The 25,422-nt window shown below is 56.8% G+C and overlaps 8 protein-coding genes and 1 non-coding gene across 9 annotated transcripts; 2 read left to right on the forward strand and 7 right to left on the reverse strand.

Annotated features, from left to right (window-relative positions):
- Positions 1-1,409: 1,409 nt before the first annotated feature.
- On the reverse strand, positions 1,410-3,420 carry GLRG_05512 (uncharacterized protein; the record flags this gene model as incomplete). Its single annotated transcript, XM_008096197.1, has 10 exons — positions 1,410-1,486; positions 2,202-2,309; positions 2,382-2,418; positions 2,470-2,560; positions 2,610-2,646; positions 2,710-2,773; positions 2,832-2,861; positions 2,973-3,112; positions 3,164-3,217; positions 3,285-3,420. The coding sequence occupies 10 exons, from the start codon at positions 3,418-3,420 to the stop codon at positions 1,410-1,412; spliced, it is 774 nt and encodes a 257-aa protein (XP_008094388.1).
- Positions 3,421-3,911: 491 nt separating this feature from the next.
- GLRG_05513 (uncharacterized protein) lies at positions 3,912-4,166 on the reverse strand (the record flags this gene model as incomplete). Its single annotated transcript, XM_008096198.1, has 1 exon — positions 3,912-4,166. The coding sequence occupies one exon, from the start codon at positions 4,164-4,166 to the stop codon at positions 3,912-3,914; it is 255 nt and encodes an 84-aa protein (XP_008094389.1).
- Positions 4,167-5,971: 1,805 nt separating this feature from the next.
- GLRG_05514 (uncharacterized protein) lies at positions 5,972-7,996 on the reverse strand (the record flags this gene model as incomplete). Its single annotated transcript, XM_008096199.1, has 1 exon — positions 5,972-7,996. One exon carries the CDS (start codon positions 7,994-7,996, stop codon positions 5,972-5,974), a length of 2,025 nt encoding a protein of 674 aa, XP_008094390.1.
- A 559-nt stretch (positions 7,997-8,555) lies between these two features.
- Positions 8,556-10,323, reverse strand: GLRG_05515 (uncharacterized protein; the record flags this gene model as incomplete). Its single annotated transcript, XM_008096200.1, has 3 exons — positions 8,556-9,637; positions 9,722-10,144; positions 10,251-10,323. 3 exons carry the CDS (start codon positions 10,321-10,323, stop codon positions 8,556-8,558), a joined length of 1,578 nt encoding a protein of 525 aa, XP_008094391.1.
- Positions 10,324-12,320: 1,997 nt separating this feature from the next.
- On the forward strand, positions 12,321-13,298 carry GLRG_05516 (amidohydrolase; the record flags this gene model as incomplete). Its single annotated transcript, XM_008096201.1, has 1 exon — positions 12,321-13,298. The coding sequence occupies one exon, from the start codon at positions 12,321-12,323 to the stop codon at positions 13,296-13,298; it is 978 nt and encodes a 325-aa protein (XP_008094392.1).
- A 1,636-nt stretch (positions 13,299-14,934) lies between these two features.
- Positions 14,935-15,408, forward strand: GLRG_05517 (uncharacterized protein; the record flags this gene model as incomplete). Its single annotated transcript, XM_008096202.1, has 1 exon — positions 14,935-15,408. The coding sequence occupies one exon, from the start codon at positions 14,935-14,937 to the stop codon at positions 15,406-15,408; it is 474 nt and encodes a 157-aa protein (XP_008094393.1).
- A 488-nt stretch (positions 15,409-15,896) lies between these two features.
- On the reverse strand, positions 15,897-15,980 carry GLRG_13134. The gene has a single exon. It is a non-coding gene; the product is annotated as a tRNA-Thr (tRNA).
- Positions 15,981-18,939: 2,959 nt separating this feature from the next.
- GLRG_05518 (fungal specific transcription factor domain-containing protein) lies at positions 18,940-21,906 on the reverse strand (the record flags this gene model as incomplete). The annotated part of the gene is made up of 8 exons (XM_008096203.1): positions 18,940-19,256; positions 19,348-19,667; positions 19,754-20,066; positions 20,139-20,615; positions 20,702-20,783; positions 20,889-21,288; positions 21,361-21,431; positions 21,844-21,906. 8 exons carry the CDS (start codon positions 21,904-21,906, stop codon positions 18,940-18,942), a joined length of 2,043 nt encoding a protein of 680 aa, XP_008094394.1.
- Positions 21,907-23,732: 1,826 nt separating this feature from the next.
- Positions 23,733-25,104, reverse strand: GLRG_05519 (uncharacterized protein; the record flags this gene model as incomplete). The annotated part of the gene is made up of 3 exons (XM_008096204.1): positions 23,733-23,895; positions 24,378-24,613; positions 24,685-25,104. The coding sequence occupies 3 exons, from the start codon at positions 25,102-25,104 to the stop codon at positions 23,733-23,735; spliced, it is 819 nt and encodes a 272-aa protein (XP_008094395.1).
- Between the last annotated feature and the right edge of the window lie 318 nt (positions 25,105-25,422).

Genomic DNA, 25,422 nt, shown 5'->3' on the forward strand with positions numbered 1-25,422 from the left:
GTCATCCACGGCTGTTCCCAAGCAGGTGCTACGGGCGACAGATTGATTAGAAGCGGAGCACTAGCAAGGCATGATGACCGGGGAAATCAGTCAACGTGAGGCTGTTCACGCCCAAGACTCTTGCAAAACTCGGTGTTGATGGTTTGACGAGTGGGGTAGGTGGCTTTCCCCTTAGACGCGGCTGAACACAAGGGTTCTTCTGGGCAGTAGACGACCCATCATGATTCACCTACCTTCTTGTTTGAAAGCGGATATCTGAATCCCAGAGGCGAATCCAGCCGAGTGACTGCTATGTTTCGAAACCTTGAGCAGCACTGATATCGCCACTTCGGCTAGACGACTAGCTTGATATTGGAGCCCGATTAAGGCTGATGTACTAGAACGTAAAGCTCCTGATTGGTGTCACGATAGGTCCCGGATATAGTACGGCGAGCCTCGCATTGATGTTAGCGCCTGGGGTTAGCAAGCACAGCCCTGTGATCTGCCCGTTTGTGGAGAGACACCGGAAGAATGTCTGACTCGTGTCCAACTATGATGGCCTACCTAATCTGCCCAATGGTGGACGGTCATAAGCTTCTTCAGTGGGGTCTCTTGTGCGAACAAACAATGCAACAGGCAGTAGGCTGGAAAATGTCCGACGGACCATGGGCCCCGGATTCCGAGGAAGCTCAACCGTCGACGTACAGAGTCAACGGTGGGTGGGGATTGAAGCATTCATCTTGGCCCATGTATGCGGCAGATTTATCCGGTCCTGGTAGGCGCAGCAGCAACAGCCGCTTGATGGTCAATGAAATCCTTGGAGGTGCTGCGAACCAGACATGATGAGCCAGCCGTTGGATGCTGGAAGCCTATCATAGTTAGTGTAACCTTGACTTACCCTAGTGACTCCAGAGGGGCTCTGAGCTTTACTATCACGTTTCCCTACTACTCGCATCTCCATCTACCTCACAAGGGCATTCGACATCGAGACACTAGAGGATTATTGCACTATCCTTACCGTTTGACGCTATATTTATCATACCCCTTCGTTTCTCCTCGCATCGTCTTCGTCTTAACATCAAGGCTTTGGTGATGACCACCATAACCTGGAAACAAGAGAATGCAAGCTCGATGTTTCCACAAAGCGGCCGCGCGTAAGAATTGACATGTTACGGGTTAAGTGCACCTTGTCCTCGGCACTTTAGCTATTTACCCATTTAGATCATGAGAACTCCACGGGCCGATGTTAGCTAGTGGGCCGAAGAAGAGTGGAGTGAAACCTTGACAAAGCCTTAAAGCAATGCTTGGCTTATACGCTTGGGTCAACTCCAAGGGGCGCACATTGACACTGCGCTCAGAAGTACAGACTTGTGCGATCCTGATTGCAAGCCAGTCGATTATGACGTACGAATGCTCTGGGGTATCGTGATTTATGGAAACGCAAACTCGGAGGGTACTGGGAAAGGACAAACCATAACAGCGTCGAAATCGGGGCTGTTCAAGTCCCCTGCTGTAATCGCGGTTAGCCATTCATCCCTGTTCTATTCTCTCTTTCAGCCACTCGTGCGCGATGTTTCATGCATGAGAAGACCGACCTTCCAACATTTCTTGTGCTTCATAAAGATCAAAGGTCTGTTTTCCTTTATATACAAGGGTCACCGGGTATTTTTAGAGTGGTTCTCCTGATTCTGTGTTTCCGAATGCTCAATACCCGGCTCGTACGTGTCTTCTCGCGCGTCTTCCACTGCATCCGAGCCTTGCTCGGTATCACATTCTCGTCTATCGACTGATGAGATACCTGTCGTTGTTGGTGTTTTGGTTCGCCTCTGTCCCCATCTTTTTGCGGTGGTGCTGATGCTATTTCCATCGGGATCCAGGGGAATACTCGCTGCTTCATCCGGGCTGAGTGTGGATACGCCGTGTGACGGCCGTGTCAGGGTACGTAGTGTTGCCTCTTGGCCAGATGATGTTATCCAATTAATTACGAGGGCGGAGAAAGATACTAAAAGGCGTTAGCGGATAGTGTTTAAAAGTGTGCAAATGTGCTTACTATCAGTGTTACAGCACAACAAACAAAGCCATGCAACTTCGCCATTGAGGGTCATAAGAACCGTGAGGTTTCTGGTACGGTGTGTCAATCATGCGTTACAGAGTCACGAGGCTTTGAATAGATACATACGTTACACTGCTGAGGAGTGTGCAACAAGACCCAATAAACGTACGAATGACGAGTTTCCGCAGTCTGACGTTAGGAGGGGCTCGCGGGATGCGTCTATTCCTCCAGTCCAGAGTCCATGGCCTCCAGAAGTTGTATTTTACGGAGTGAAGACCTGGAAACCGGTTATCAGCCTGCCACCCTAGTACTCCACATCGTCACATGAACAATAGTGTGCGGGACCTACTCAATAGAGGCAGCAAAAACAGAATTGTGAGGTAGACCTAACGAACGGGTTAGTTTCGGTTTGATTAAGGAGCTCAGGGAGGACTTACGTTCACGGCCGCATCGAATGAGATCAGCGGCAGTATCACTGGTGTTTGCATCCCAATGATACAAATGCCATCCTCAAAATGTGTTATTCGGCTGCAACAGCTGTCAGTGGGGTTCGGAATCTGCGCAACTTGCAGCTCACAAGATGAAATTCATAATAACAATCAGCACGAATACACCTTTCGAGAGGTTAGCCATTCGTTACAACAGGTTTAATTCGATTGCGGCCTTACCTAGCATACCGAGTGAGTTAATGAGGTAAAGTTTCGACTTGAAGCGACTCTTTCTTGTTTGCCGAATGATGTGCTTTTGATGTAAGTAAGTGGCAACTACGGACTTTCCTGACAGAAAAGGACATGCTCACTGCTCTTTCTACCATGAAAAGGTAAATGAACTTCACGAGTCAGTTAGCGGCAACTGTGGCCCTGGCACCTAGTATCAACGTACCAACTGCAACACAAAAGTCAGTAACTAATCGAAGGCTGATGATTGATATACAGCGCACCTTTGTTGAGACGTATCCCGCCAAGCAGAAAAAGGTGGCGGCGGAGCACGTATGGAAGTTGAGGTCGGCTCCATATCCAAACTGAAGAATGGACGTCCCAAAGACAAAGACGAACGAAAAGAAGTAGATCAACAAGACGACTTCAATGGTCAGCATAGCCTACAACGGCTTGATTTCAGAGCGTATCTCACGCCACATGGTCCAGGGCAATATCCTCCAGTCTCTCACCGACAGCCAACGTACAACTACATCATGCGTCAGCACATATTTTAGGTCCACGATAACTCACTCTCACAACGCCAGAGTACTAACCGAAAAGGCTAGCGACTAGACATGCCGACATCATGGCAACAATAATACTGACGACTTTCCCCGCGCGAGGCTCGGGGACATGGTTGATGCTCGCGCGGCGCACTACGGTCTCGACAGAGGTGCCTAGGAGGTCCATTGCTCCAGGTCTTGCGTACTATCGCGAAACGCTTAGTTGGGACCTCATCAAGATCGTTCGCGTTCTGCCGTTGACTCGTGTAAGCCCGGCCCAAAGGCCTGGGGCGGGTATTTGCGTGACAGGGTGAGGAGGCGGCTCGCAATTGTGTTTCGAGGCCCTTGACAACTATGAAATGGTCGATGCTTGGGCAAATTCTTCTCCGACGCGCGTGTCGAAAGTGAGAATCTTCTTCCAGCCCTCCAGAGTTTTGGCCGGAAGAGGTGACTAACAACTGGGGTGAAATGGGGGCCCGGGGGCACCGGCCAAGGAAATGGTACTGCTCGGGAAGAGTTTGTCCACTCAGCGAGAGCGATCAGAGCTCGCCCTTCCATCATGCACTATTATCCAGGGTGCGCACATACATTGATGTAGACGCACGTGGCCCCCAGGTGTGGCGTCTCTGTGTAACGTGTCTGAACGTCCAAGCATTTGTGAAGGAATACGGCGAGAGCCTAACAAATAGAGTTATAGTCAAACGCGCCATGCAGAGATGTCCGAAGGATCAGCTTGAAGTTCTGACTCGCGTACAACAGGATGCGCTTGTTGAAGTTTGCCCTCGCGATTGGCTTCTCGTCATAGCTCCCAGCTCGGTCGGACCTTTGGGAGTTTGCAAATCTTGATTCGGCCTTTCCAGATGACGGCCACGGATATCTATCGTAGGCATACAAGGCCGTTACCGGTAGGTTGCAGGGATAGTCGTCCAGCATGGCGCGTCGTATAGTGTAGTCTCTGTCAGAATACAGACGTCTTGCTACGATCCACTAGTGTACCGGCCGCCTGCAGAATATCATTGGCTGCTGAATACCAGTTTGCGTACAAAGTTTTGTGTGCACGATGCCATGATCGCATGGGAGCGCCTTCGGAACGATGGAAAACCGGATACCACTGTGACCAGACAAAGGTAGAAAGTGTGGGTAGACCGTAGCATTGTAGTAATCAGGAAGTTTCTCTCGGAGATTTTACTTTATTTTGCACGATTGATGGCCGCGCTATAGTAACAGGGATTCGATTTCTCATTTCGTCCCTGGCTCTGCAGTAATAATGGCTGGCCTATTACAGCTCTAGCCGGCCATGAGCTTGTCGAGTCAGGTCGCGCATACTTCAAGCCGTAGTTTTGTCGATCTCAGCATAGTTACTTTTCACTTGTTCAGTTGAACTTTATTCTCATCAAGCTCACAGATCGACATGCAATCACCATTTGGCCGCCATCGTGATTGCAGTGTCACATTTTATATTGTCCACATGGCCAAACGCTGCCCCGAGCGCACTTTCGGTTCGGTGGCAGATCCCGGCTTTCACCATGTCAGATCGGCTTGCCCCAATCTCCCGAATAGAGACCGAGATGTGTGCAACATTCTTTTGAGGTTGAGATCCCAAGATAACGGCTGGCGTAAGTAACACTTTCAGAAGTGAAGGATACAAAACCTCTGATTGTCTCGGAAACGTGGCACGAGAGGACGAATGTCGAGGCTCTATAGTGAAAGCGGCCCGTTCCTGCGTGTGGTATATTATTCCATTGTTCGGCTAGAGTGTATAGGTACATAACAGGCTAGCGTCTCGTCGGAATACGGGATCCAGCGGCCCAGGATGGTTCTTCTGCCTATGCTTACGAATAGTTCATGATGCCGGAGGCGCATCTGACGTGGGATAAGATGTCAAGATCAAGGCGTCGGTTCGAGGCTCGAAAAGGAGCTTCGAAGCGCCGCCCCCGAATCGGATAATGTATCAGATCGCCCAGGCTCATGCGTACCACGATTTCGGAAAGGGGAAAAAATAACCTCGTGCCAGTTGGGCTGAAACATTGATGCCATCATCACGGAGAAACGGCAACTTCCGAGTTCAGACCAAGTTCCGGAATAGGTAAGCAACTCACACCCGGCCCGGCTGTTGATCTCGGCAGAGGGGTTGGTTGAACTTTCAAGCTCGCTCGTTCGTATTCACGAGAGTTGGAAGAGCGGATAAACCTTCAAGCGGCGTTGAGAGGCTCATGCCTACGACTATGGGAGTCTCCAACTAGAATTCTCCAGCCGTGCACCTTCCAAGCAGGGCCGTTCACAGTCTGTTAGCCAAAACTGCTTGCAGACAACAATGACGGTTGTATTCAAGTCGTGCGGATTTGAGAATCGTCGCTGTTGCTGTATTATTATCGCGGCGATGGAGAACCCTTTTGTCACAGGTCCACTTTGGAACGTCGACAGAACAGTTTGCCAGGTTGAATGAGGTGCTGTATATCCATCAACTTATTTGCATTGTTTTTATTTAAACGTATCCTCAAAATAATCTTCAGTTCATCGGGTTGTGTTTGACATGTTCCTTTTCAACGTTGACCATGGGTCCTTATGGCAGAACCTGCTGCAGTTACAAACTCTACAGAAATCTGCTCTGTATCTGATAATATCGTTTACAAAACCCACACGTTTAAAAAAGAAAAAAAAAAAAGAAGAAAAAAAAGGCGTGAACGACCTTCTTTTATTCAAGAGACGTGGAGCGGCGAACTCCAAGGAGCGGATCATCACTTCATGAAAGCCATCTCGCGCAGGTGTTGACGCCACACGTCAATAGGATCCATGGCCCCCTCGGCCAGCACGCTGACGCCCTTGTCCTTGACGCCGTACAGATACGGCTTCTCGTTGGCGTAGCACGCCGTCTCGGCCTCGTCGGGCAGCTCCCCTTCGAGGATGTACGTCTTGGCGATCGAGTCGGTGCAGTTGGACGTGTCCCTGGACGAGTGGCCGTAGCCGTGGTGGACAATCAGCCTCGCGTTCCGTCCCATCTCGTCCAGTAGCCTGCGGCCGTTGCGCAGCGGCGTCGCCGGGTCGTACGTCTCGGCGATGAGGAGGACCGGGTTCTTGAGGGTGTGGTTGAGGTCGCCCCTGTAGACTCCCGCGGGCTCTGGCCAGTACTTTGTGAAGTGCTGGCACGGCAGGACGTTGAAGAAGCGCGAGTTGCCCGAGATCCATGACTTTGCCGTCATGTTAGCCCAGAGCGACGCCCACCAGTCCAGGCCGTCGGGGGGTAGGGGCGCGTCGTACGAGTCGGCGCAGACCACCAAGGTGCCGAGCTCATCCGACGAAGGCCGCTTTTTGGTCGTGGCCAGTAGTGTGGGGTCGTACTGCCAGGACATGCGTTCGAGGAACGCGGTCGCCAGCGTCGAGTTGCCCTGTTCCAGCTCGTACAGCATCTTGGCGAGGGCCGGCCAGCTTGCGGCGTTGTACATGGAGCTGTAAAGGCCGCCCACGAGGCCCGAATAGGTGACGATGGACGGGCCGGATGCTTTCGTGTATCCAACGACGGGACGATCGATGAGCGAGGATATCAGCGACCTCATCCGGATGTTCAGGTCCTCGAGAACGACCGGCTGGTCGTCTTCGGACTTGGCTAGCGCGCAGTGCTCCGGCCCGGCGTTGATGCATTCGCCGAGGAAACCATCGTGCCACGCGTCCGTGGCGTTGTCAAGAGCAGTCCACCCGAAACCACCGAGCAGACGGTGATCACGCACGTACTCGGTTCCGTCCAAGATGATGCGGCCGACGCTGTCCGGGAACAGGTTCGCATACGTCTGCCCGATGCCGGTGCCATAACTGACGAGGTAGCCTGTCAATTCGTCCTCGCCGAGCGCCTTCCTGATCTCCTCCATGTCACGCGCGACGAGGCCGGTGCCAAGGAAACGACCCAAGTCCCCGTGGAGCTCCCAGCAGGCCTTCAACGTCGCGTCGTTCATGGCATCCGCGACGTTGAGCTGGCGCTTGACATCGGACACCTCCAAGTACTGCCCAGTCGCGAGCGACCAATGGTCACGGTCGACGTCGTAAGGGAAGCAGGAGATGGACGGTTGGGTGATGTTGACTCCTCTCGGATCCCAGCCCAGGACGTCAAAGGTACTGTCACTGAAACGCTTGGTGACCTGCTCCGCGGCCCTCCACGCGTACGAGGTTCCGCTACTGCCCGGTCCGCCGGGCTCAATGACGATGGTGCGCTTGCTCTTGGCGCCGGGCACCGGGTTCTGGTCGTCATCGGCGGGCTCGCCGACGCGCGCCAACCCGGAGACCTGATACTTTGTAACGGCAAGCCGGACGATTCGGCTTTCTGACGCGTTGGTATAGTCAAGAGGCACGTCCAAGTAGCCGCAGAGGTAGATGCCTCGGCCGGCGTAAGGGTCGTCATCCAAGTCGACAGAGTCGCTCTTGTTGCCCCAGCTCCAATTGGATGGGTCGGGGTCGAACAGCGTCACCCAGGTCTGCTCGGGGTGAGTGTCGTCGAGCGGCGGGGGAACAGACGCGTTGGTGCAAGGGATGAAGCGGAAAGGGTCCTTGGGAAGAGGAAACTGGCCGAAGGGGGAGTCTGCTACAGATTTCGAGCTATGCGTGCGGCTGTGGCCTCCCCCGTGACGCTGCCATGCTTCCAATTGAGGCTGGGGAGAGTGTATATGACCAAGTCCGATCAGAGCGAGCGCGCCGACAAGCAACCATGGCTTGCTGAACCTCCGCGGCGGAGGCGACGACGGCGGCTGGGCCCCCGAGCCGCGTCCCTTCTCCATCGTATAGTTTGCTTTGAATCGACGAGGTCAGTTAGGACAGGCCAACGGGGCAACGAGGCATTGGACGCTATAAAGAGCAAGAGACTAGTAGCTATGCTGGTGGCGACAGAAGTAACGAAAACAAGCGTGTTTATGTTCTCTGGTAGCGAGCATAAGCTGACTAGTGTCGGGCCGAATCAACCAATGCTGGCCAGAACCCGCGTTTGAGACGATGTTTACTGATGAGGGGTTCTGATCCTTGCTACTACGAGTCAAATCAACGATTCTAACGGCGTGTCGGCTTTGAATCCCCGAGGAAAGGCGGGTCTATCGGCCGAGATACTCCGCTTTCCATGCCGATCCGGCTCCGAGGTCCAAGGACGGCGGCCAACTCGACGCAAGGAAGCTTGTGGTGAGTAGGACACCCCCAGGTGTTCGGAGGATTCTGCGCGACAGACGGACTTCTGAATGTGTCCTCGTGAAAGACGCGGTGATTAAAAAGACTATATTCGTCTTGTACAAGTTGGATGGGAATAAAAAAACAACAATAAATGCTCGTAGCAGCATTCTAGAATTACAACTACACATCCGTCTTCCGGTCCTGCGCGAGATGCCCTTCTTTCGAATCATTCCTCGTCGAGCCGTCCTTGCCAAAGGGTGTGGTCTCGCTCGACTCCAGGTCGACGCCGGCTCTCCATCCCATCCACCACGGGCCGCTGAACAGCTCCTCCATCCTCTCCATCGGGATGCCCTTGGTCTCGGGCGCCCAGAGGCCCAGGATGACGAGGCCGGCGGCGCAGATGCAGGCCCAGAAGACGTAGGCGCCCCAGACGTCGAGGCTGACAAACATGTTGGGGGTCACGCGCACGACGGCGAACTGGAAGAACCAGTGCAGCGTCATGTTGGTCGCGTAGCAGACGCTGCGGATGCGAGTCGGGTAGATCTCGGTGCCGTACAGGTACTGCACGGTGCACAGGCCGATGGACCAGCCGACGGCGTAGACGAAGACGGAGGCGATGGCGGCGTCGGACGCCGACTTGTTGCCGCCGCCCACCCAGACGCTCATGTAGATGGCCATGTAGACGTGGGTGATGCACTGCAAGAACAGGCCGGCGATGAAGCAGCGGCGGCGGCCGAAGACGTCGACCAGGCCCCAGGTGAAGATCATGGTGAAGACGAGCTTGACGACGCCGTAGGCGCCGCTGGTGATGAGCGAGGTGTTGTCGCCGACGACGCCGGCGTACTGGAAGATGTCGGGGATGTAGTACGTGATGCCGTTGCCGCCGGACCACTGCGCGACGGTCTGCATCACGGCGCCGAGGAGGAATCGCGTGCGGTAGGTGGGGATGGTGGCGATATCCTTGGCAATGGACCAGGTGGACGATTCGGCGAGGATCTGGTTCCGGTTGCGGATCTGTTCGTGGATCTCGTCGTACTCGGCCGCCAGCGCGCGGTCGCTCGGGTCGGCGTGCCGGAGCTTGGCCAGGGCGGCGAGCGCCTCTTCGCCGCGGTTCTGGGACGCGAGCCAGCGCGGGGTGTCGTCGAGGAAGAAGGACGCGATGAAGGCCAGGCCCGTGGGGATGAGCGGGATGGCGATGACGAGGCGGTACTGCATCCGCGTCGCGGCGAGGGTCGCGTTGGCGGCATAGTTGACGAAAAAGCCTGGGAGACGGGTAGACGGTTGGTTAGCAAGGGGTTTGCGTTGCGTGCCGTTGGTTGTGGTTCCCGGGGCTGCGGAAAGCTCACCGATGGTCAGGATCGACAGCAGGACGACCATGTAGATGCTGACGACCATGCCGCGAGACTTGGCCGGCGCGATCTCGGACAGGTACAGAGGGGCGACGACGGTAAGGCCGCCGGCGCCGATGCCGCCCCAGATGCGGGCGAAGAGCATGAGGCCGAGGATGCCGGACGAGAAGACCTGCATCAGGGTGCCGGTAATCCACACGGCGACGAGCAGCTGCCAGGACCGCAGCCGGCCGAGCCTGTCGTTGACGGCGAGGGCGATCAGGGAACCGAAAGCGGCGCCGAGGACACCGAAGGACGAGATGTTGGCCTTGCGGTCGGCCAGGCCGGACTCGTCGCCCTTCCACGCGCTGGCGACGAGGCCGAAGTCGTTCTTGAACGAGGGTAGGCCCGTCGCCGCGCTGAAGCCGCCTTCATCGTAGCCTGCGGGAAAGCTAGTCAGTGAACCGCAGCTTGCGCGGGTGGAGCAGAGAGAGGGAGAGAGAGAGGGAGAGAGAGAGAGAGAGAGAGAGAGACTATCTTGTCTTACCCTTGGGAATAGACCCGCACGAGATAACGAGTATTGTCAGTAGATAATAGGGATTGATGTTGAGCTGGACCATTTTCCGCGGTTTTTTTCGGCGTTACGGCCGTCGTGGACGAGAAACGGCTCTTCTTCTTCCGTGTTCGGTCTTCGTCGGCGGCGCCTTGAGTCGCGCGTTCTGCGGGCGCGGGCTGGGAAACTCGGGAAGAGAGGGAATAAAAAGTTTTTAGAGTTTGTTTTCTTTTTCTGTTTCCCCAGTCCTTTGGCAGCCCCTATCTTGCGTGACAGGCAATCTCTAACAAGCACTACCCCTGAACACAAGCCGCCGGCGCCGAGCTTTTTTTTATCTTGTTCCGTTTTCCCCGTTGTTCTGCCAGTCAATCCTCTTCACACCCTCTCTCTCTCTCTCTCTCTATCTTGCGTCGTACTCCCTCTTCCAGGACGACGGAGAACGTCTTCCAGGTCCACGGGGAGGGAGGGGAAAGGTGTGAGCGGCGCGGTTCTTCTCCACGGGGTACAATACAAGATGGGATGCAGATTGGGCCCTCGTTCTGTTCAACCCCGCGATTTCGTTCGGTGGTTCGATGGCGCGGGAGGAGGATCTCGTGCAGAGAGAAGTGTGGGGGGACGGAATGGGATGGGTTCAGAGGAGAGAGGAAAACATCGGACGTTGACCGAACAGGAGAGGAGAGGAGAGGAGAGAGCAGCAGCTTGTTTTCTTGGGTGTGCGTGGGTGAAGGGGGAAAATCAGACGAGGCCTCATCCATCCCTGGAAGCTTCTTAGTAAGATGAGCATCCCCCCATCTCCACGTTCACTCGGGAGTTCCGTTCATCCAGCCCAGGTCATGTCATCAAGTGCCGCGCCGGGGGTTGGCCGTGACAGACAGGCAAACAAGTATTCTTCAGCGCAAAGACTGCATGCAGGAGGGTAGGCCTTATGGGGCATGGTAGCATCGTGCTATACGGATATTCCCGGATCGATTCCGGCCGTAGTCTCTCCGGGGACAATGTGCCTACTCACAACAGGACCACTCACTCACTCTCTCGCTCATCAGTCTCATCTCTCTCTCACTGCATACGCTCTTAGTCGTCCTCTCGGTCAACTTCCGAAGGGGTCCCTTTCTCGCACGGGCCCCTGACTCGCGGTTAGCAGCAGCGGAGAGGGGGACTGAAGCAAACCCGGGGACGCCGTCGCGGCCTCCCTCTCCACTCCAACCCGGCCTGCCGCCGTCGGGCAGGTTCCATACCAAGTTCCCCGGAGGTGTGTTGCTGGGAATGGTCAATGGCATGTACGAGTATGTATGTATGCGTGCAGCGTTGGTTGTGTAAACCGCGCATCGCCACCGCAACTGACCTCGACATACAGCCACCGCCGACTATCCATACACGCAGTACACCTAGGTCGGCCATCCTCCGAGCACGCGGACCCCAAACCCTGACGTTGAACTCTGCCCCGACTCGGCCCTGCATCTCCATCTCCTCCACTTCCTGCTCCTCCTCCCGCTACTGATCCTGATACTACTACTCCTCCTGCAGCTCCTACTTCTTGCATCGCCCGCTGGAGATAGAATGCAGGCGGATCTGGACCTGGCCCTCTCGAGTATGCTGCACCGCCATGATCCACACAATGAACCAGGCATTTGGCGGATTCTCGTCGAGCGCAATGGGCCGGCTTCTATATGTACAGGCGGATCACCACCACCACCACGGCCGCCGCCGAACCATCGCACACCTCTGCTACTGCTGCTGCTACTGCCCGGCGTTGCGTATAACAGAACCCTCACGGCACCGGTCCTGACGCCAGTCTGTCCTCTCGAGGAGAAGAACTCATCCCTCCCATGCCTCTCGTCCAGGCGGCTCACCACCATCACCCCGCGACCGGAACATCGACGGCACCAACAAGAACGACAACGACGACAGGTCCGCGGCCTTGACCTCTTTTCTACCGCCAGATCCTTTTCAGGCCTCACTCACAAGGCCGTCGTCGCCCTCGAAACGCTCCCCGAGAGGCGGCGCATGCTCCAGGCGCATCCGTCCCTCCTCCCCCCCCTGCTCCATCACCTCAAGGCCGCCGCCATGGCGCTCATCCATCCCCTCATCGCCCCCTCGTCGACCAGGCACGACGAGAAGCTCGTACCCAGGGTGTCCACCACCTCCGCTGCCGCCACGCGGCGAAGGCTGACGCTACCGGAGCGGATCCCGCGCGGCGCGTGGGACTCGCACATGCACGTCGTCAACCCCACCGCGTACCCGCTGGCCAAGGAGGCCATCTACTGCCCCAAGACGCACCGGCTCGACCAGGCCCTCTCGTTCGAGGCCTCGGTCGGCATCGACAACATGGTGCTCGTGCAGCCGTCCATCTACGGCAACGACAACGCCTGCCTCCTCGACGCCCTGCGCGCCCTCGGCCCCCGCCGCGGCCGGGCGGTCGTGGCCTTCGAGCCCGGCACCGTGCCCGAGAGTACCCGCAGGGAGTGGCACAGGCTCGGCGTGCGGGGCGTCCGCATCAACCTGTCGTCGGTCGGCCGGTCGCTCGACGCCGCGGAGCTCGGCGAGCTGCTGCGCCGGTACGCCGACGACTGCCGGCCCCTGGACTGGGTGATCCAGCTGTACGTGCCCATGGCCATGATGGAGCTGCTGGAGCCCGTCGTGCCGACGCTCGGCGGCGTCCGCGTCTGCGTCGACCACCTCGGCCACCCCTCGGCCGGGGACATGGCGGCGTCGGGCGGCGACCCCTACGACATGAGGGGCTTCGCGTCCCTGGCGAGGCTGCTGCAGGCCGGCAGCACCTACGTCAAGCTGTCGGCGCCCTACCGGCTGAGCTCGAGGGCCGACCACGCCGACCTGGAGCCCATGGCGCGCGAGGTCCTGCGCCTGCGCGGCGGGGATCGCGTCGTCTTCGCGACGGACTGGCCGCACACGAGGTTCGAGGGCCTCGACATCCGGCCCTGGATCGAGACGGTCCTCGGGTGGTGCGGCAACGACGACGTCCTGGTCGACAGGCTCTTCAGGGGCAACGCCGAGGCGCTGTGGAATACCCGTGGCGGAGCATGACGCGTGTCTTCCGACATGGTCGGTCCTGTCATTTTTTCTTTTTCTTTTCTTCTTTTCAGCGTGACGACTTATGACTATAATTGAGATACGTAGCCAGGGGCGGCCCCCCCCCCCCCCCCCCTCGTTACATGATAATACCGAACCACAGTATGGAAATCTATGAGCAAAACATAACCCGTCTTGAAATTTCCCAAGTGACATGGCCACCCTCCCATTCGGCGGGGGGGGGAAGCATCCCGAAAAAAAGCTCTGTCGATCTGGGTATCAGCAAAGTCTTGCAAATACGCGTGCCACTGTGGACCCGAGCCGGCGTTGGTTTATTTATGGCACCGCACCCATCTCGGTCTTGGACCGGGAATCCCAAGCCGAACGGAGCGGTTGTCGCGCACATCAGCCATTGGCCCAAGCTCTTTTGGTTCTCGGTCAGAAGCCGAACGGGAGGAGCGGGAAAAACGAAAAAAAAAGAAGAGACGAAGAAAAGCTTTGGGTACGCATGCGTCTCGGGCCGGGCATTGATGGCGATCCCATGCCCGTGACTCCGTGACGCGATGAACTTGGGCACGATTGGTGCTACAATAGACGGCTTCGTGACGCGACCGGCATCTTTCTGTGCATGCGGTCTGTTGTGAAAGGTGATGGTTCTTTTACATCCAACCAGGGTACATGGGCAGATGTCTGTTGAGTTTGTAGGTACAGCAGCTTATAGTCTCCATGGAGGCTTTGGCGCGCGTCGGTTCTACGGCAGCATGGCCCCCTCGTCCATCACCCACTGCAAGCTTTACGTTTGTCGAGTCGTGATGCCAGAGGTTTGATAGGTCGGCGTTTGGTCATCTCGGCTACCCAGACAAGCTTTGAGTTGCCGATCATGTTGAGCGCCCGCCACGCAACTGTAGAGAGTCGGTCATAGCTATATGATAGATACCCTATCAGACTTGGCGTGGAAACACAAATCTGCTTGCACTCGCCGACGACTGGATCGACCGCATGTATTTTGCGGACCTCTCTCGAGAGATGGATGACTCGGCGCGGTGTTGTTCGACGCTCCGAGGTGGTGCTCCGTCGACAACGGCCTCGCCATGCACATGGATAAAGACTTTCGAGGCCCGTCTGGTCACAGATGACGTCCGGGTCTACGTGTCACACTAAGAAATAGAAAACAAAAACAAAAAACCGACAAAGGGCCGGGCAGACTTTCCGCACTGCCAAGTTTGATAACGCCGGGCTCCTCTCATTCACAGCCAGAGTATATGGATATGGATGGGGCCGGCTACTTTAGACGACTCAAGCACTTCGGCAGCAGGCAATATCCCGCACGCGCGAGGCCAATCCCCCCCTCACCCACACAAAGTTCCCATAGGGACTTTGACAGAACGGTACTTGTCCGTAGTAGGTAAGCAAACCCCCGAATTTCGACCCGGCGCCGGACATGTTTGCCAAGGAGAGAGAGAACGCCCGTCCCTCCCCCGCTCACTTCCGGCCTCTAGGCGCAAGAAGCCGCTCATCACTCGTGAAGGGTTGGCTGCCTCATGGTGATGCTCTCAGTCCTTGGCGGTTGATTTTCGCAAGCCAGATGTCGGCTTGAGTCGCATCTCACCACACAACCATTCTGCCGATTCTCCGCAGACCAGGTTGCAGAATGCGTGCGTCTCTCACCGGCGCCCCGTTGCTTTGCAGGTTGCCTACCGCCCTCACATCCCACGCACGCACGCGTGATAACGCAGACCACGTCCTCGTGACCCGAGATACGAACGTGCCGTACCCCGGGTCTACAGCGGGCGCATTGCCAGCATCCATCTGCAATAGACCGGGTCTGCACGTGGGGCCAGGGGCCGGGCGAGCAAGGTGGTCTTCAATGTCGAGATGCTGCGCCTCGGTTAAGGGCGGGGCCACTGAGACGCTAGAGGCGGTGACCGGTTACACAAGACACCGTCCGGACGCTAATATTGCGACCGTTCGGGGTTTCACTGGTCACTGGGTGGGCGCATTATCGAGGACTTACTTGATGGCGGGGGGGGGATTCAAGTCGCAGGACTGCGTGTGTGATACTGGAGCCGGACAGAACATGCCCGACAAGTGGGACGAGACTTGGGCTGCTGGCCAGCGAGTGTGACTATGCATGTTATACCCATGCACGCAGAGTTTCTGGTCGCCTCTCGTTCAGAACAAGTATTGGAACATGAGGATTCCGCAAGCGCCCTCTGAACGAGGTGGGATTTGCCCGGGTTATACGGGATAAAGTATGCGAGGCCGCCACTGACATGGAGAATATACATGTCTAGAGTATGTATGTATGTGCATGGATGGACAGGTATAAGTATATATAAATATAAGAATAATCATATGGCAAGCGTGCCAGTACAGGTCGTAGACATTAGCACGCTTAATAACTAGTTTTACCTAGGTAGTAGGTAGGTAAGTAAGCTAGATAAATAAATATAGTAAAATATTAGAAATCTCCTATTAGGTAGGTAGGTACTTAAGAAATACTAAGAAAAAGTAGAAAAACAACTTATAGTGCCTTATTTATCTATGTCTATAACTATGTAGGGAGATGTAGTTAACAAAAGGGAAACATGTGTCTGCCACCTGCAAAAGCAATGCCCCCTCACGGGATTGAACCGTGGACCTTCGCATAGTGTGCAACAGTACGAGTGCGACGCTCTACCACTGAGCTAAAAGGGCCATGCAGGATACGTATAAATCGCTTATGTAAAGCGATAACACATCGTTCTATATATTCTTCTCCAACGAGTCTATGGCATCGTTTTCGTCTTCCAAATCGCATCCAGACACCCCGAATCCGCAGCATCACGGCCATCTACATCATTCTCGTCCTCGGCCAACTTGCATAGCGCCCCGCCCTTCGGATCGCAATGTCCTGGGTGGTGTACATGCAAAAAACCTCTTATGCCCGCGTGAATCCCTCGAGTTGTCCGCCTCGGCCCACGTCCGCAAAAATCGAGCAGAAAAAGAAAAAAGAAAAAAGAGAGGGAAAAGCTAACCGTACCTCGGCCATCCCCCGGTGTCCCGGCGAACCGGGGGTCACCGTCAGCCACTCACGTCCACGGACGACTTCCCCAGCCTCGGAGGAGGACGAGGTGGGAGGGAGGAGGGGCAGCGTTTACCCGCCGACGGGCGTCGGTTCAAGGCCCACTGGCGATCCATCCATCCATCCATCCTGTCCGTTTTCACATCATGGGTCTGGTTCTATCGGAGGGTTCTCCTCTGCAGAGGGGTTTTTTTTATCTTCATCTCCGTTCCTCATGTTTCTCCTCCATTGTAGCGAGACTAACAGCGAGCGTCACCATATTCCTCTCCAAACTTCTCTCCTACAGATTCTTCATTTCGCTAGGCCCTTTTCCCACAAATCTTCCCCCCTGCCCGGCACCATTTTCCTCCCCTTTTCCCGACTCAGGACCAAGACGAGGGCTATGACGAGACCGGGACCCCGAGAGAAAAAACGGCTTCTTGGTAGACGTGGCTCCCTCCCTCACCCCCTCCCTAAAACAAAAGGTGTCGAAAGGCCCATCCGATGGCGCCGTCGGCATCGGATCCGCCGTCATCTACAAACACTCCGCGTGAGGAATTAAGAAACGAAGAAACAAGAAGAAGAAATCACTCAGCAACCACCCCCTACCGGCACAGTCTTCCCGATACGGACAGCCGCAGCTCTTTGGTATCCTACGTAGTAGGCTGATGATTATACCCATCCCCATCCCTCTCCCGCGATCTATTATCCACACCCTCCCGCCGCCAGTGCCCTCTTGGCATCGCCATGCCGTCCAGGGCACATGTAATCCCCCGGACGCATCGGATGCGCTAGTCTCCATTGCCCTTCCTCCCCACGTTTTCCAACAAACGTCCAGACTCGTCAACCCCCCCCTCCTCCATTCGCGAGTCTCGCCTAGTCTTGGGACCTCTCTCTCTCTCTCTCTCTCTCTCTCTCTCTCTCTCTCTCTCTCTCTCTCTCTCTCTCTCTCAGACACACAACACGCACACACTCGTCCACATCGGAAGTTGACCGAAGCCGCGAACCGACTCGGAATGCCGCCGAATGCGGAGAAGACGGTGTGTGTGTGTGTGTGTGTGTGTGTGTGTGTGTGTGCGTGCCCGCGTGATATCACACACGCCCGCAGAACCTCACACTCCCCCTTCCGCGGACCACGCACCGCGCCGCCCATCGCACACTAACTGCCCTGCAACCCTCCCTCTCTCTTTCTTTCCTGTCTCATTCTCTCTTTCCCGATCCCCTCCCAATTCGCACCAACTGCGGCTACTGCGGTCCCTCCGGAGCATCCTGTCCCCCCTCCTCTCCCAAGGGGATCGGAACATGCCCGAGTAGAGGCATCCCACCGGTATGACGGGTACGACCGGTATAACGTGTACGACAACGCAACTCCGCAACAGGGCAAGCCGTGAGTTGTGTATATCACGTCCCTCAAAACCGCCTCGGCCTAGCGGATGGGGAGATATCGGGCCTCTCTCTCTCTCCCTTCGTCCTGCCACTGACTGGTCTTCTCGTCTCCACTCCGAGCAAGAAATGCCGACAAACGCCGAGGTTGAACCCCCAACGTCGCACAGCCCATGCATAGGGACACGACACAAAAACAACACTGAATGAAACAGAGCAGCATCCTCTCCCGGGGGTTTCAGGACCTCCCCCGTCGCCATCAGTCTGGGTCTCACCATCCATGTCCTGCCTCTATACTTGGACTGATCTGCTTCATGTCCACGTGCTACGAGTGGGTGTGGTGAGGGGGAGTCGGCTCGTGGTGCCACCTGACTCTTTCACAAAACAGCAGTGCAATACGTATCGTATTTTCTAATAAAATCCAGATACTCCAGTACACCTGGTCGAGTTCACCAAGACCCTTCGCCAGCTACACCTTTAGTGGTTTGATGATGCGGCGGCGACGACGACGACGACGACGACGACGGCAACGCTCTCTCGTCCGCCCGACCTCCCTCTCCGTCCCCTGCGACGCGGTCAGCCGCTCTGGCACCCAACGCCGCATAGTCCAGCACCCGGTTCGTCGTCGTTCGTGAACGACCCGCCTGAGGCTCGATACGCTCGCCGGCGTGGCGGGGCCCGTCGCCGACTTCACACCTAGCAAGGCGGTCGAGACTGACATGATCCATGATGCTGCGTTCCCCTGCTCATGCTTTCTCCTACCAACCGCGCGTGTTGTGCAAGGAGAGCGCTGACAGCACCGTACGCTTGACCATGTTTGCGACAACGCTCCGGCACTGGGTCTTGAAGTGGTGACCCGCGCTCGACTTGAACGTCGGGAGCATGCTTGTCTTGAGCGGGATCAACGGCCTGTTCACGGTTTGGCGACGACCGACGAGTCGGGGTGAAGGTCTCGAAAGTGTACGCTGACGGGAGCGCCGTCTAGGTATGTGGTTGACGCCGTCCGATAACATCGAGACCAGGATGCAGGGCGTCAACGCGTGGATGGCGTGCCGGCATCCTGAATGGGACGTCAGCGAGGCCGGCGGTCTGTCCGATGACAAGCAGCTTGACATTCACATTCAATGGTCAGGTCTTGGTGCATTTGTTCACGTCGGCTCAGACTGGTCGCGACGTCGGCCGTCTACAGCGCCTCCAGAGCCGACGTGGGAGAGAGTACGTCGCGCTTCGCTAATAATCTATCGCGCCGACCCGGACGCTCAACGGCTCTATCGACGACATGGTCTGCACGACCTGCGGGTCCATGGCGAAGGCCTCGGGCCCGAGGGTGTCGACGAAGGGGAAGTTGTAGAGCTGCTGCTCGGGTGAGCTGGTGGCCTCGGGGCCGAGCGGGGCGGACGCGGACGGCGCGTCGACTGGCCGGGGCTGCGGGATGCCGTACGTAGCCATGGGCGGTGTCGGGGCTGTCTTTGGTAGCCCGAGGGCGCCGATGTTGATGCCCAGGCGGACGAGCTCACGGGTGATGAGGTTCAGGGCGCTGCTGATGACTGCAAGGCGTCAGTCGGGGTTCAATCGGCAAAGGCTTGACGGGAGCAACGGCGGCACAGCAACAGTAGGCGATGGATGACATTGACTCACCTGGGTTGATGCGCTTGACGGATGCGAGGATGCGGACGCAGTACTCTAGCCGGCGTAACGCCTGGGCGTCCTCGACGTTGGATTGGACCTGAAGCAGGAAGATGGAAGCGGCAATGTACACGCTGTAAGAGAGGGACAAGACGCAGTGGCTGATGCCGAAAGAGCGGCAGAACAGGTCGAAGATGGCTATGATGCCTGTCGCGGACGTCACGCACTCGCCCAGGTACCTCTGTACCGGCTGCAGGTTCTCGGCGCTGTCTCCGCTATGCCGAGAGAGCATGGGGCGGTAGAGGAGGATCTTGAACGTGCGGTAGAGGACGCTGACCTAGAGTCAGCTTGGGGGGCACATGTTGACCGGAAAAAAAAAAGAAAAAAAAAAGAAAGGGACGAGGAGGGGGTTGCTTACTTCAGTGTAATGATGTGGGAGGGGGGCGCCAGCGCGGGAAGGGCCGTGGCCTCGATCTTGAGGAAAGGCGGCAGCTCGTCCCACCACTGCCGCAGAGCCACCTCTTGCTTGGCGAGGCAGTCTTGCATCTCGGCCTGGCTGTTAGGGCGGACGGGGTCGTACATGTGGACGAGGATCTCGTTGAAGACGGTGGAGAGCCGGCACATCTGCATGAAGCAGGAGGTGGAATGGGCCGCCGCGGGCGGGTACTTCCAGCCGCCCTCGGGGACGACGCCGAAGGGCGTCCATGATTCGTTCTCGGACGAGTCGTCGACTAGAGACGCACGTCGTTAGTCTCGGAGAGGGATTGGGTCAACGGCCGCAACGTATGGGGGAGGAGACCTACACATGATCTGGGGCGGCGACACGGACGTCTGCTGGAGCGACGGCGAGCGTCCGAGGTAGAGACTGATCATTTTGTCCCAGAAGTAGCAGCTCCAGAAGAGGCGGTGGCGGATCTCAACGTCCTCGTCCGTCAGCTGCACCGAGCCGGGGTACCTCTGACCGTCGACGCAGATGCCGAGATGGTCGATGATGCGGAAGGCGAGACCGCTGTAGGTCCAGGCCTGGGCGCTGTTGCCGACGCTGCACTCCTGGGCGCTGAGCAGCAGCAGGGTCTGGACGGTGGGGATGGAGCAGATGCCCTTGCTGAGCTCCTCAAAGACCATGCTGCGGGCGTGCTTGCCAAAGAGGGCGCCGCCGTCGTAGAACTCTTCCAACTTGTCCTTGGTTGCAGGGTCGCTGCGCCCCCAGCGGATGGAGTGTGATAATACCGCGTTCATAAGGGTGTGAGAGTAATAGGGTCCCAATGTCTGCATGTCGCCTGGGCAAAGGTAAGGTATGTATGGGTTAGCCATGGACCAAAAAAGAGAAGAAGCCGTCGGCGGGAAGGGGCCGGTGAGAGCTCACGGGTGAATGCGGGTCTGTAGATGAAGTTGAACAAGGGCTGAATCCAGCACCAGTGGACGTTCAACAAGTATTGGAAAGGTTCCTGGCGGAGGGCGGGCGTCAGCTTACGAAGAGGTTCACTCTGGCATTGGACAGTAGTAGGTAGGTAGGTAGGTAGGCATGTAGGGAGAGAGGAGGGAGGGCGTACTGGGATATCGGACATGTTCTCGAGGGCTCGCTGCTGCCAGGCGTTTGCGACCAGCCTCTCACGCCTCTGCATGGCGTGGTCTGACGTCGACTGCTGGTCCCGCGAGCCCGAGGGCCGGTCGCCGGGCAGGTTGAAGAAGCTCGTGGCGCCGTGGTAGGTGATGGCGCCCTTGTCATCGACCTTGAGGCCCTTGAAGCTCTCGTTGACGGACTCTTCGTCCTGCGATTCGAAGTGATGCGGGTCCGTCATGGGCGACTGGCCAGCCGACGGGCCGACGCTGGGCGACGAGGTCCGCGACGGCTCGGAGGGGCCCGGGGCGTGAGCCCTCACGGCGGCCAGCTGGGCCTCGAGCTCCTTGACACGGTGCTCCAAGCGTGACGTGTACGACAGGGTCGGGTTGCTTTTTAGTCGACAGTTAGCGTCGTCCTGTGAGACACGGACTACGGGCGAGATGGAACGGGATAGGACTCACAGCTTGTAGACGCATTCATCAGCGCGGGCGGCACAGCGATTGCACGTCGGCTGCTCTCCGCCGCATTTTACCTGCAGAGTATTAAGTCAGTCCTTCCGTCCGTCCATCTGTCGTCGGTCGGTCCGGGTCCCAAACCCGGATGCCCTAGGTACCGGGAGCCGTCAACCCGTCCCCCCCCCCCCCCCCCCCCCGCTCCCGCTCCCGCTCCTTCACCACCGGATATGATGTCCGCTCCCGTAAACCTTCCGGGTCCGAAGACGCGTCAGGTAGAATCATCAAACCAAGAACGCCCGCTACGGAAGCTGTCGGCGGTGCCGGGTGGTACAAGGGGGGGCGGAACGTCATACTTTGGTGGCACGGCCGCGGGGGAAAGGCGCAGGAATTTAGGCGCACGCGAAGGGAGGGGGCGTTGGAAAGAGAGACAACAAGAAAAAAAAGGACACAAAACGAAAAAAAGAAAAGAAAAGGAAGATAGACACATACCTTGCGTCGGCGACATGGTTCGCATGAGAAGGCGCTCTTCTTAATTGCCCTCGTTGAGGACATGGTGATCTCCCATGGGGTGGTTTTCTTTGGGGGGGGGGGGGTTTGGTTTCTTCTCCTCACGCCTTTCGGGGCCGTTTTTTTGCCTTTCTTTTTCTTCCTCAGTCGTCCGTTTCCCTGTTCCTGTCTCTCGGTCTCCCTCCCTTTTCTTCCCAAAGTTGTGGTTGGGGGGGAAAAACCAGAAAATGGCGAAATCGGCGGCCAGGGCGAGAAAGGCTGGCTAGCTGCGACGTTACCTTTCGCCGGTCTTACGTCGTCTTGGTTGGACGAATGGATGGATAGATGGATGGGGTGGATGGGTTGGTCGGTCGGTAGATTAGATCGTTAGGCATTGTCCGGGGTTGTTTGTTGTGTGAGGGTTCAGTCATCCAGTCAATCAATCAATCAAATCAACCCATCAAAACATGGAGGTTTTAGGAAGACATTCCCGACTCACCCTGAGCGCGTTGACTCGTTGCCTCTTGAGACTCTCTCTTTGCCCTTCGTCCCTTCCTCTCCCCGAGGGCCGCCCCGTTCCTGCCTCCTTGTCTCTTTTCCTCCCTTCCTTCCTTCCTTCCTTCCTTCTCTCTCGTTCTTTCCCTGCTGGCACGACAACTTCGACCCGGTCGGAAGTCGCGGGCGACGCCTGCCGTCCCCACTTGCCTTTGCTCTTTGCCTTTGCCTGCCCTGGTGCTCCTTCTCTTTTTCTGCCTCTTTTCGGCGCTATTGACGAGGTGTGACGCGCCTGAGACGTCCCATGAGCGAACTGAGACCCACATAAATTACAAATGTGCCAATTAAAGTCTAGATGGAGGATCCACACGGCCCGCTTGGCGTCCAAATCGTTAGCGGCTTTGCCCGATGAGTCGCCCGACGATCGCCCCGCTGTCGGTGAAGGACGAGTCCACACCGAAGCTCAAGGTGTAAAGCTCACCGAGATTAGGTAATCTGACCCCACTCGTACCTTATTCTTACACTCACTCACTCACTCTCTCACTCATACTCGCTTTCACTCTCAATCTCACTCTTAATCTCACTCACTCTCCGCTCTCAGTCGTTGCCTCAACATCTCATACCTCACTCTCATCACTCACCCTCGCTGGCTCGTTCTCACACGTCAATGGCACTCATACATCTGTCTACGTGCTTCCAGCCTATGACCTGTAATCACTTTGCCGCACCCTTGAATGGAACTAACCCCATGTACTCAATCCACGCGGAGAACATCACGGCCGACTGTGCCGCTCTGCTGCAGGAGGGACGTCCCGAACGAGATGGGTCTTATGACAGCCCCGGGGCGGTGGTAGGTTGATATAAACGTGCCGTATACAATCTTCCGGCCCCCCTCCCCATTGTCTGCCTTAGCAAGTCTCGCCATCATCCCTACGTCTTCACTCGGGAGCGTCGATAAGTATTGTAGAACGCCGCTTGCCTCTATCCCTTGAACTCCATCCGTGACTACGACCTCTGCGGCGATGCTTTACGCAACTCCTCGGCGCGCGTGTTCTACGGGATACACTTCGGCATGCGACCGTACCGCCGATTACGGCCTCACTCGATACGCGACTGCAGAGACCCTTGTCATAGGCTTGATGGATCATTATTTACTTCATATTACCAATATTATTATTTCAAAAAAGTAAACAATAATGACTTTCGTCACCAATTACTACGAGGTCCTTTCCTGTCCTGACCGAGTCCCGAGGCATTGCATCGTGTCTATCGCACCACGGCCGGATCCTGCAAGACACGACTGACCCCAACCCTGTCCCTCCAGGCTGATGCCCTGGGTCTGCAAAGGCAGACAGGCCACTGAGGCCAGCTGCGTCTTCGTCGCTACGGCCGCAACCTTATTCGACATGGGCCTCGCCCTTGAGCCCTACACGGCGTTCCGGAAGATCGGGAACCTTGGCATCTTCGCCGTATCGGGGCTGCTCGGGGTCATCGTCTTCGCCGCCGCGCTGCTCCCGCCGTCGGCGATGGAGTACCGAAAGCACGAACGACTGCAAGGAGCTAGGTATCAGAGAAGGCAGCACACGGAGCCGAAGTGTCAGTGGGTAATTAATTGCTTCTTGATTAATGGTATCTTTCGCTCATGGGTATCTCATGCGTCTGTTTTTCTCTTCTTCGTCAAACCAATAGGGAGGGTCGCTTCCCACCCCGGGCCGCATGGCCAGAACCGCGGGCCCCCCCCGAACCCCAAACCTTGTCAAACGCCGTGCCGATAAGACCGTTAAAACTCTCAGTGTGTGTGTGTGTGTGTGTGTGTGTGTGTTTTTTATTCGTACAACTCCGCCCTCGGAATGCGCCGTCCGATGGGACTAGACCTGAACCATTGGCTCGGTCTCGTGCCGCGTTTTGTCATTGGTGAACTCAAACCAGGCACGCGCGAGGAGTCCAAACTCGGATAGCCTGCGAGACAGGGGAAAAGGAACCATCAGTACAACATGTCCCCTGAAAGAGAAGGCGCGAGGACACGAAAGGCGAGAACTCACATGATGACACCGAGCAGGAAGGCCAGCGCGGCCTCGTACTGGATATACGGATACGAGTAGTAGCCGTTGGACTTCTTGGACTCGATCTGGATGACGAGGAGGATCCAGCAGATGGTCGTCCCCAGCGAGAAGCACAGCTCCATGCCGAAGTGGAAGTGCTTCGGTATGCCCCCGCGATACGGCACCCTCTTGCGGCAAATCACGGCGATGGCGGACCATATTAATACCAGACAGGACTGCAAACAAAAGAGGCGTCAGTAACTGCATCACCCACGACCTTGGACTCGGGCTACCGGCGACAACTCACAATAGGGACGGTCAGCCACAGCGAGTAGAAGATGGGGTCCGCCGGGCTCGTCGAGTCGTTGAGGTACTTGCCCCGCCTCGAGACGTAGATGTTGATGTTGAGGAAGAGCACGACAACGGGCACGAAGATGGCCATCTGCCGCAGGACGTAGTACATGTAGGTGCACCGCCGCCGCTTCCTGTTGAAGCGGTCCGCATCGGGCGAGCAGGGGCCGTGGCCGCCGCCGGGGGGCCGGCATCGGCCGGGCTGGCCGTACCAGTGCTGCTGCGGCGCGGCGTCGTGGCCGGAGGGCGTGTAGTAGACCTGCGTGTTGCCGTGGCCGTTGCCGTACATCTGGCCCCCGGGCGGGTGGTGATATCCCTGGCTGTAGGGCGGCGCCGAGTAGCCCGGATGGCTGTATGCGCCGTTGTGGAGGGACATGGCGGCGTCAGCGGCTGTGAGTGATCGGGTGCGTGTGTGCGTGTATGGCCTTCCGTTCCGTTTATTCCCGTGCTAGTTTGTTCGTCCTTTTTTTTTTTCCCTTGTCTCCTTTCCCCCTTTCTTCTCGACCCTTTTCGATGCGGTTTTGAGGGTCTACGGCGATGGTTATTTAAGAAATGGTAATGGAGATTCCCCACACAAAAGCCAACACTAGTCGCAGGTCGTTGATGGAGATTCAGGTACCAGGGCGAGTATGGGGGTGGAGGGTGTCCCGGGGGTTTATCAAGAACCGTCCAGGGAGAGTAAACTCAACCGGCC

Source organism: Colletotrichum graminicola (genome assembly GCF_000149035.1).
Source record: "Colletotrichum graminicola M1.001 genomic scaffold supercont1.19, whole genome shotgun sequence".
Taxonomy (NCBI): domain Eukaryota; kingdom Fungi; phylum Ascomycota; class Sordariomycetes; order Glomerellales; family Glomerellaceae; genus Colletotrichum; species Colletotrichum graminicola.